This window comes from Boleophthalmus pectinirostris, unplaced genomic scaffold (assembly GCF_026225935.1).
Source record: "Boleophthalmus pectinirostris isolate CB_2022bp ecotype Guang Dong unplaced genomic scaffold, ASM2622593v1 HiC_scaffold_10, whole genome shotgun sequence".
Taxonomy (NCBI): Eukaryota; Metazoa; Chordata; class Actinopteri; order Gobiiformes; family Gobiidae; genus Boleophthalmus; species Boleophthalmus pectinirostris.
The window spans coordinates 545767-555766 of record NW_026570971.1 but is presented as its reverse complement, the minus strand read 5'-3'; the positions used below and the strand labels follow the sequence as shown (position 1 = coordinate 555766).

The 10000-nt window shown below is 49.7% G+C and overlaps 1 protein-coding gene across 1 annotated transcript in view; it reads left to right on the top strand.

Moving 5' to 3' along the window:
* Positions 1-9701: 9701 nt before the first annotated feature.
* The window catches only part of LOC129411029 (uncharacterized), a 7273-nt gene continuing 6974 nt past the window's right edge, over positions 9702-10000 (top strand). Inside the window, exons 1-2 of the mRNA XM_055160573.1 lie at positions 9702-9783; positions 9856-9987. Of these exons, the coding sequence (XP_055016548.1) occupies positions 9702-9783; positions 9856-9987 (214 nt within the window). The remainder of the gene's footprint in view (positions 9784-9855; positions 9988-10000) is intronic.

The window sequence follows — 10000 nt, the reverse complement described above, 5'->3', positions numbered from 1 at the left end:
AATGAAAGTTTTGTAAAAGTCCTGGAGTTTAAGTCTGTTTCTTCTTGGCTCCAGGTTTGTTCAGTTTTCATGAGTTTGTTGTGATTCTGTGTGAACGTCTGAGGCTTTAGTTTAAAACAGACAAGAAATAAAAAGAAACTCACTGACAGGATTTAAATGTTCAAAACCTCTAATCCCAAACCACAAGGTGAGTGGGAAGAGTTCATGTTTCAGATTCACACTAAAAGTCTGATCTGTTCTACACATGTAGGTGCTGGAAAGTCATGGAAATTCACTTTAGTCTTGAAAAAGTCATGGAAAAGTTTTAAAATGTCGTCAGTGAAAAATAGTAGGAGCCTGGAATTGTTGATCCACGAATGTGAATCACATTTTACAAATTCATTTATTTTTTTTGCAAATGAAAATAGAAATATTTACAAATCCACATCTATTTGTAAAAACCAAAATACAAGTTAAAAAATATTAAATTTTGTGGATCAAAACACACGAACAAACCCACGAGTGTTTGTGACTGAGTGTCTGAAGATTCAGACTCGCAGACGAGACCCGAGGACTCGCCGAGCTTTCACCAGACGCCGAGACTCCGAGACTCGCAAGGACTCGCCGAGACTCGCAAGTACTCGCGGGGACTCGTAAGGACTCGCCGAGACTCGTAAGGACTCGCCGAGACTCGTAAGGACTCGCCGAGACTCGTAAGGACTCGCCGAGACTCGGAGACTCTGAACCGTGGACGTGTTTGGTGTTTTTCCCTCGACAGGACAACAGGGAAAATCTGTGTTTGAAAGTTTTTTATGAACATTTGAGAAACTGACAAAAAGAGCTTTGATAATCTCACAAACACAAACATTAGAAAGAAAAAAGTTTGAATAAAAAAGTGAGTAAAATAAAACTTAAGAGTCGTGTCTCCCTCTCCCCAGACACTTCCTCCTCCTCCTTTTTTCTCTGTAAAATGTGACGTCGGTTCAACTGTGGAAGAAAATTTGTTCCATTAGATTTTTCACTTTGAATTTTCAAACTCTGCTAAACTGAAGATGTTTCAATTAGTTTTATTCTGAATTTTAGTTGCTGGAATTTTAATTGTGAAAAAATCTTCACTTTTTAAATATTCAGCACAAATATTTTAAACCTTCAAATTCAGAGTGTGAAGTTTTGCAGCAAAGATCCAAGGGGCACGAGTCTGATCATCATCGACGCTCCTCCCCTCAGGAGGAGCAGCGGCTCTACTCCGAGCTCCTCTGTCTCTAAGGGAGACGCCCGGACGCCTGCGGAGGAAACTCATCTGTGGATCTGGTCCTTCGGGTCATGACCAGAGGTGATTTTTTTATATTGAATTTTAAACACTGTAAATGTAAACTTCAAATTTCAGCAACTGAAATTCTGAAAAAAAAAATCAAACATGTTTTTTCAGAGATAAAAATTCACCAGTGTTTAAAATTCAAAATCTGATGAAACAAACGATGTTCCACATTAAAGTCAAACCCACACGTGCACGTGAACAGAGTGCACGTGAGCGTGCACGTGAGCGTGCATGTGACCTCTGACCTCAGGAGGATGATCTGCTCTGAAATGTGAAGCACGAGTTTAAACCGATAAAACACAAACACACACACACACACACACAACAACAAACACACAAATATACACACAAACACAAATATACACACACAAACACACACAAATATACACACACACACACAACACACTATACACACAAACAACACAACACAACACACACAAATATACACACATATACACACAACACAACACACACAATATACACACACAAATAATACACACACACAATACACACACACACACAAACATACACACACAAACACACACAACAAACACACACACACGTTGTGTTTCTGAGTCGTTCTGTCCTCCAGGTGGTGTCGGTCTGTGGGCCAAAGTGTTTTGCTCAAAGACACAGAATCAGTACTGGGTTTGAACCAACAACTTCTGCACTGAACCAGGACTAAACCTCTCACCCTGACCACGTGCCTCTGAGCAACACACTTCAACACATCAAAGGGACCAGGACTAAACCAGGACTAAACCAGGTCTAAACCAGGTCTAAACCAGGACTAGGACTAAAACCAGGTCTAAAACCAGGTCTAAACCAGGTCTAAACCAGGTAAAACCAGGTCTTAAACCAGCTAGGACTAAACCAGGAACCAGGTCTAAACCAGGACTAAACCAGGGACTAAACCAGGTCTAAACCAGGTCTAAACCAGGACTAAACCAGGTCTAAACCAGGTCTAAACCAGGTCTAAACCAGGACTCTAAACCAGGTCTAAACCAGGTCTAAACTAAACCAGGACTAAACCAGGTCTCTAAACCAGGTCTAAACCAGGACTAAACCAGGTAAACCCAGGGTCTAAACCAGGTCTAAAACCAGGTCCTAAACCAGGTCTAAACCAGGAACTTAAACCAGGTCTAAACTAAACCTAAAAACCAGGTCTAAACCAGGTCTAAACCAGGTCTAGGTCTAAACCAGGACTCCAGGACTTAAACCCAGGACTAAACCAGGACTTTGTGTGTATTTACTTTGTTGGTGAGTTGAGGGTTAAATTCCCGGCAGATTAACCCGAGTCGTGTGTTTGGGTCACGAGCGGCTCCAGAGCAGAAGCTGAAGTTCTGTGAGGAAGACCAGGGTCCAGGATGAAGAAGGTTCCTCTGCTCCTCTTGTCTCTGTCCATGGTTCTATCTTCAACCAGAACCGACGGAACCGACCTGGAGACGTTCTCCGAAAACCAGGAGCGGGACGGGACTGGACCACGAGCCGAGGAGGAGAAACCACGAACCCCCACGAAGGATCACGAGACGGAACCAGACGCCGCGTTCCACAGCGTCGACTCTGCGCCGAGGAACCGCGGAGGTGTGGAGAACTCTGAGAACGTGGGCCAAAGCCAGCGGGTCGATGGAGCTAGAGAAGAGAACGTGTCAAAAAGTCCAAACGATTTTCAAACTGGGATTCAAAATTCTACAAAACTGAGCGACAAAAATCAGAGCGAAGAATCTGAACTCGAAAAGAATCTGGTTCAGAAGATTGAGCGAATGATTAAAGAAAACTCTGAAGATCAAGATGCAAAAATGGAGCAAAAACTCACTGAAAATATTCAAATTCAGACAGGAATGTTCACAAATTCTAAAATTCTGAAAGAGAAATTAAAATCTGGCAAAGAAAAATCAGAAAAAATAAAACTGGACACAGAAAATGAGCCACAAAACACCGAGGACGGACTGAAAAAAGACTCAGAAATACTTCAAAATTCTTCAAAAATATTTCTAAATTCCGAAGAAATCAAAGCCCCAGAGACGAGATTCAGTTTGGAGACGAATTCTACCGAGGAGGAGGAAGAGGACGGGTTCACGAAAAGGAATTTGTCGAAAGAATTGATTTTAAACGACGCAAAAGAGGACGAGACGAGCCCGATTCAAATCCAAAATCTCCAAACTAAAACCGAAGCCGATCCTGGTTCCACACGTGACGGAAAATCGACTGAGAGGAAAGACGAGGAACTTTCCAAAACACATTTACAAGGTTTTTCAGATTCAGAATTGGCCCAAAACGAAACTCAAAATTGGCACATTACAGAAAAATTAAAAAAGTCAGAGGCAGAAAATGTGACAGAAAAGAAAGACGAGAGCGAAGGAGGTTTTAAACGGGGACCGAGAAACAAAGACGAGGAACGAGATTTGAAAATGACACCTGAAATTCCAAAGAAAAACGAGCAGAAAATTCAAAATGTTTCTGAAAATTTGACAAAAGAAAAAACAGAAAATCAAAATGAGAAAAATGAAACAAAAACTGTGGATTTGAGGAAAACTCAGGACCAGGACCAGGACCAGGACCGGACCCTGAGACCGAGACCGACCCGGGACCTGGAGGACTGTGGGGGCGGGGTCCGGGTCTTGGATGATCTCAGGTCTGAACTCGGACCGGACCCGACAGACCGGTTCAGCCTGGATCCTGACCAAGAGTTGGACCTGCTGGAGGATCTGCCAGGACTTCACCCCGAGGACCACAGCATCCAGGACCTGGACTCTGCCCTGGACTCTGGTCTGGACTCTGGTCTGGACTCTGGTCTGGACTCTGCTCTGGACTCTGGTCTGGAGGAGGATCTAGACTTGGACCTGGAGGAGACCAAAGACCAGACCAGGACTAAAGGGGTCCTAGAAAGAAACCCGGAAGTCCAGGCTCTAAAGGTGAGTCCAAGTTGAACTGTCTTCTCTCAGAACTAAACCAGGACTAAACCAGGACTAAACCAGGACTGAACCAGGACTGAACCAGGACTGAACCAGGACTGAACCAGGACTGGACTACCAGGACTGAACCAGGACTGAACCAGGACTGACTAACCAGGACTGAACCAGGACTAAAGGACTAAACCAGGACTGAACCAGGACTAAAGGACTAAACCAGGACTGGACTAACCAGGACTGAACCAGACTCCAGGACTGACTAAACCAGGACTGTCCAGACTGACCTGGCGCCTCCTCAGGCGCCTCAGACCAGGACCAGGACCTCGGACCAGACCTCGGACCAGACCTCGGACCAGACCTCGGACCAGACCTCGGACCAGACCTCGGACCAGACCTCGGACCAGACCCTGGACTCGGACCCTCCCTCCTGGGCCTCTCTCTGGGACGAGCTCAGGAGTCTGCGGAGGTTCGTCCTGGTTCTGAAAGGCCGAGACTCGGACCGGATCCAGACCATCCGGACTCTGGAGACCCGAGTGAGAGACCTGACCCACGAGACCCAGTCCAAGACCCAGACTGTGGACCAGGACCTCAGAGAGACCAGGGAGAAGGTCCAACACCTGCAGCAGGAGAACACAGGTCAGAACCAAAGACTAGACCAGGACTGGGACTGGAGGAGGACTGGATGTTTTTTCTTTCAGGTCTGAAGTCCGAGTTCCTGGAGCTGAAGTCCAGACTGAACCAGACCCGGTCTCCTCCTGAAGATCCACAGAAGACCCCAGGTCAGTCCCACATGGTCCTGGTCCAGGCCTGGGGTTTCCTCCGGGTGTTGAGTCTGTTCCGTTTGTTCCTTTTCTTCTTTTCTACATTTTTTTCAGGCTCGATGTCGGAGCTGCTGTTCCTGCAAACCCGACTGAGGGCAGCAGAGGGCGCCGTGGAAGATCTGAAGAGGAAGAGCTCAGGTGAGAGACCAGAGGAAGATCAGACCAGAAGACCAGAGGAAGATCAGACCAGAGGAAGTTCAGACCAGAGGAAGTTCAGAGGAAGTTCAGACCAGAGGAAGTTCAGACCAGAGGAAGTTCAGACCAGAGGAAGTTCAGACCAGGGGAGACCAGGGGAGACCAGGGGAGAGAGGATCAGAGCAGGTTCAGTCAGAGGTTGGGTTCTTCATGATCTGATGTTTCATTTTTTGTGTGTTTTGTTTCAGTTCTTGCGTCGCGTCTCTGTGTGGCCGAGTCTCAGCTGCAGCAGATGCACCTGCACTCCTCAGGTCTGAGTCTGGTCCAGGTTTAACATCTCACCTCCAACTCAAACATCTCACCTCCAACTCAAACATCTCACCTCCAACTCAAACATCTCACATGACGTTTCAGACTCACAAACATCTAAAGTTTGATTTGTTTCTCAGAATGCAACGTGTCCCTCACAGAGTCCCTCAGCGAGAAGGTCCAGCGCCTGTCGCTCCAAACACAAGGTCTGCACCTGCAGCTCCTGAAAGGTCCTCTGAGGTCCTCTGAGGTCCTGAGGTCCTGTGAGGTCCTCTGAGGTCCTGTGAGGTCCTGTGAGGTCCTCTGAGGTCCTGTGAGGTCATCTGAGGTCCTGAGGTGAGGTCCTGTGAGGTCCTCTGAGGTCCTGTGAGGTCCTGTGAGGTCTCTTGAGAGGTCCTGTGAGGGTCCTCTGAGGTCTGAGGTCCTCTGAGGTCCTGTGAGGTCCTCTGAGGTCTCTGAGGTCCTGAGGTCCTGAGGTCCTGAGGTCCTGAGGTCCTGAGGTCCTCCTGAGGTCCTGAGGTCCTGTGAGGTCCTCTGAGGTCCTGAGGTCCTCTGAGGTCCTGTGAGGTCCTCTGAGGTCCTCTGAGGTCCTCTGAGGTCTCTGAGGTCCTGTGAGGTCCTGTGAGGTCCTGTGAGGTCCTCTGAGGTCCTCTGAGGTCTCCTGAGGTCCTCTGAGGTCCTGAGAGGTCCTCTGAGGTCCTCTGAGGTCCTCTGAGGTCCTGTGAGGTCTCCTGAGGTCCTCTGAGGTCCTCTGAGGTCCTGTGAGGTCCTGTGAGGTCCTCTGAGGTCCTCTGAGGTCCTCTGAGGTCTCTGAGGTCCTGTGAGGTCCTGTGAGGTCCTCTGAGGTCCTGTGAGGTCCTGTGAGGTCCTGTGAGGTCCTCTGAGGTCCTGTGAGGTCCTGTGAGGTCCTCTGAGGTCCTCTGAGGTCCTGTGAGGTCCTCTGAGGTCCTCTGAGGTCCTGTGAGGTCCTGTGAGGTCCTCTGAGGTCCTCTGAGGTCCTCTGAGGTCCTTCCTGAGGTCCTGTGAGGTCCTCTGAGGTCCTGAGGTCCTGTGAGGTCCTCTGAGGTCCTCTGAGGTCCTGTGAGGTCCTGTGAGGTCCTCTGAGGTCCTGTGAGGTCCTCTGAGGTCCTCGTGAGGTCCTGTGAGGTCTCACTCAGGACGTGTTCATTTAAAGTTGTTCTGTTCAGGTCTGCAGCAGGAGGTCGGGTTTGTGCTGGAGCAGAGCAAAGAACAACACACCACTCTGACAGGTGCGTCTGCACACCTGTCGCTCCTGTCACACCTGTCGCTCCTGTCACACCTGTCACACCTGTCGCACCTGTCACACCTGTCACACCTGTCACACCTGTCACACTGTCACTCCTGTCACTCCTGTCACACCTGTCACACCTGTCACACCTGTCACACCTGTCACTCCTGTCGCACCTGTCGCTCCTGTCACACCTGTCGCTCCTGTCACCTGTCACTGTCCTGTCACACTGTCCTGTCACACCTGTCACTCCTGTCGCACCTGTCGCTCCTGTCACTCCTGTCACACCTGTCACTCCTGTTACACCTGTCACACCTGTCGCTCCTGTCGCTCCTGTCGCTCCTGTCGCTCCTGTCACACCTGTCGCTCCTGTCGCACCTGTCATACTTGTTGCTCCTGTCGCTCCTGTCACTCCTGTCACACCTGTCGCTCCTGTCGCTCCTGTCGCTCCTGTCACTCCTGTCACTCCTGTCGTACTTGTCGCACCTGTCACACCTGTCGCTCCTGTCGCTCCTGTCACTGTCGCTCCTGTCACACCTGTCGTACTTGTCGCTCCTGTCGCTCCTGTCGCTCCTGTCACACCTGTCGCTCCTGTCGTTCCTGTCGCTCCTGTCGCTCCTGTCGTCCACACCTGTCGCTCCTGTCGCTCCTGTCGTCCTGTCCTGTCTCCTGTCACACCTGTCACACCTGTCACACTTGTCGCTCCTGTCGCTCCTGTCGTCCTGTCACACCTGTCGCTCCTGTCGACCTGTCACACCTGTCGCTCCTGTCGTTCCTGTCGCTCCTGTCGCTCCTGTCGCTCCTGTCACACCTGTCGCTCCTGTCGTTCCTGTCGCTCCTGTCACTCCTGTCGTTCCTGTCACTCCTGTCACACCTGTCGCTCCTGTCACACCTGTCGCTCCTGTCGTTCCTGTCGTCCTGTCGCTCCTGTCGCTCCTGTCGCTCCTGTCGCTCCTGTCGCTCCTGTCACACCTGTCGCTCCTGTCGCTCCTGTCGCTCCTGTCGTCCCTGTCGCTCCTGTCGCTCCTGTCACACCTGTCGTACTTGTCGCTCCTGTCGCTCCTGTCGCTCCTGTCACACCTGTCGCTCCTGTCACTCCTGTCGTTCCTGTCGCTCCTGTCACACCTGTCGCTCCTGTCGTTTCCTGTCACACCTGTCGCTCCTGTCCCTGTCACTCCTGTCGCTGTCTGTCACACCTGTCACACCTGTCGCTCCTGTCGCTCCTGTCACACCTGTCCTGTCGCTCCTGTCGCTCCTTGTCCCTGTCACTCCTGTCACACCTGTCGCTGTCCTGTCGCTCCTGTCGTTCCTGTCGCTCCTGTCGCTACTGTCCTGTCGCTCCTGTCACACCTGTCGCTCCTGTCACTCCTGTCGTTCCTGTCGCTCCTGTCACTCCTGTCGCTCCTGTCGCTCCTGTCACACCTGTCACTCTGTCGTACTCCTGTCACACCTGTCGCTGTCACTCCTGTCGCTCCTGTCGTCCTGTCGCACTGGTCCTGTCACTCGCTCCTGTCCCTGTCGCTCCTGTCGCTCCTGTCGCTTCCTGTCGCTCCTGTCGTCTTGTCGCTCCTGTCGCCCTGTCGCTCCTGTCGCTCCTGTCGCTCCTGCTGTTGTCCCTGTCAGTGTGTCTTGTGTCTGTGTCTGTGCAGGAGTCGTGTCCGACCTGAAGGAGGAACTGGACTCGACTCAGACTCAGGTCCAGGAGCTCAGACTCAGAACCACAGGTCAGAAACAAACAAACAAATAAACAAACAAACAAATAAATAAATAAATAAATAAACAAACTAAAACATTTACACAAGAATCAGTTCAAATTAGATCATTATATGTTTATGTTCCAGATCTGAGCTCAGAACTCAGTCACCTGAAAACCTCCAGACCTGGTCTAGTCCTGGTCTAGTCCTGGTTTAGTCCTGGTAGTCCTGGTTTAGTCCTGGTTTAGTCCTGGTTTAGTCCTGGTCCTGGGTCCTAGTCCTGGTTTAGTCCTGGTTTAGTCCTGGTTAGTCCTGGTTAGTCCTGGTTTAGTCCTGGTTTAGTCTGGTTAGTCCTGGTTTATCCTGGTTTAGACCTGGTTTAACCTGTCTTAGTCCTGGTTTAGTCCTGGTTTAGTCCTGGTTTAGTCCTGGTTAGTCCTGGTTTAGTCCTGGTAGTCCTGGTTTAGTCCCTGGTTAGTCCTGGTTTAGTCCTGGTTTAGTCCTTTAGTCCTTTAGACCTGGTTTAGTCCTGGTTTAGACCTGGTTTAGACCTGGTTTAGGTCCTGGTTTAGACCTGGTTTAGCCTGGTTTAGTCCTGTTTTGGTTTGTGGTTTAAACCTGGTTTAAACCTGGTTTAGTGGTTTAGTGGTTAGATCCTGGTTTAGACCTGTTTAGTGGTTTAGCGTGCCTGCCTGGTTTAGACCTGTTTAGTTTTAGACCTGGTTTAGACCTGGTTTAGACCTGGTTAGTCCTGGTTAGACCTGGTTTAGACCTGAGTCCTGTTTAGACCTGGTTAGTGTCCTGGTTTAGTCCTGGTTTAGACCTGGTTTAGACCTGGTTTAGACCTGGTTTTACCTGGTTTAGACCTGGTAGAGTTGGTTTAGACCTGGTTTAGTCCTGGTTTAGTCCTGGTTTAGACCTGGTTTAGACCTGAGTCCTGGTTTAGTCCTGGTTAAGACCTGGTTTAGTTTTAGTCCTGGTTTAGACCTGGTTTAGTCCTGGTTTAGTCCTGGTTTAGACCTGGTTTAAACCTAGTCCTGCTTTGTGTTTGGAGTTAAACCTGGTTTTGTTTCAGATCAGACTGAGCTCGTGCAGAAGGTGGAGAAACATCTGGAGCAGCTGGAGGACACCAGCTCAGGTGAGACCCACCAGAACCTTTAGAACGTCTCAGAACATTTTAGAACCTGTGGCAGAGTGGTTGACCCTCACACCAGATGGTCTCAGGTTCTTTTTCCTCATCATGGTTTTGACGTTTCAGCTGCTGTGGAGGAGCTGAAGTCTGAGATGTTCAACCTGAAGAACCGAAGCTCAGGTCTGAACCAGAGACTGAAGGAACATGTGGAACATCTGCAGAGGAACATCTCAGGTCAGAGGGACGGTGTCATTTAACATCTGTGTTTCAAAACACATCTGTATTTATGTCACACTGAACCTGAAGAATCTTCTCCACTGAAACCTGCAGCTGAAGTTCTGGAGCTCAGGGCTCAGCTGGAGGACCAGGTCAGGACCAACTTTAACTCGACCAGAACTTTAGAAGAACATCTGGAACAACTGCACCAGGAGAGCACAGGTGAGTCCAGGAA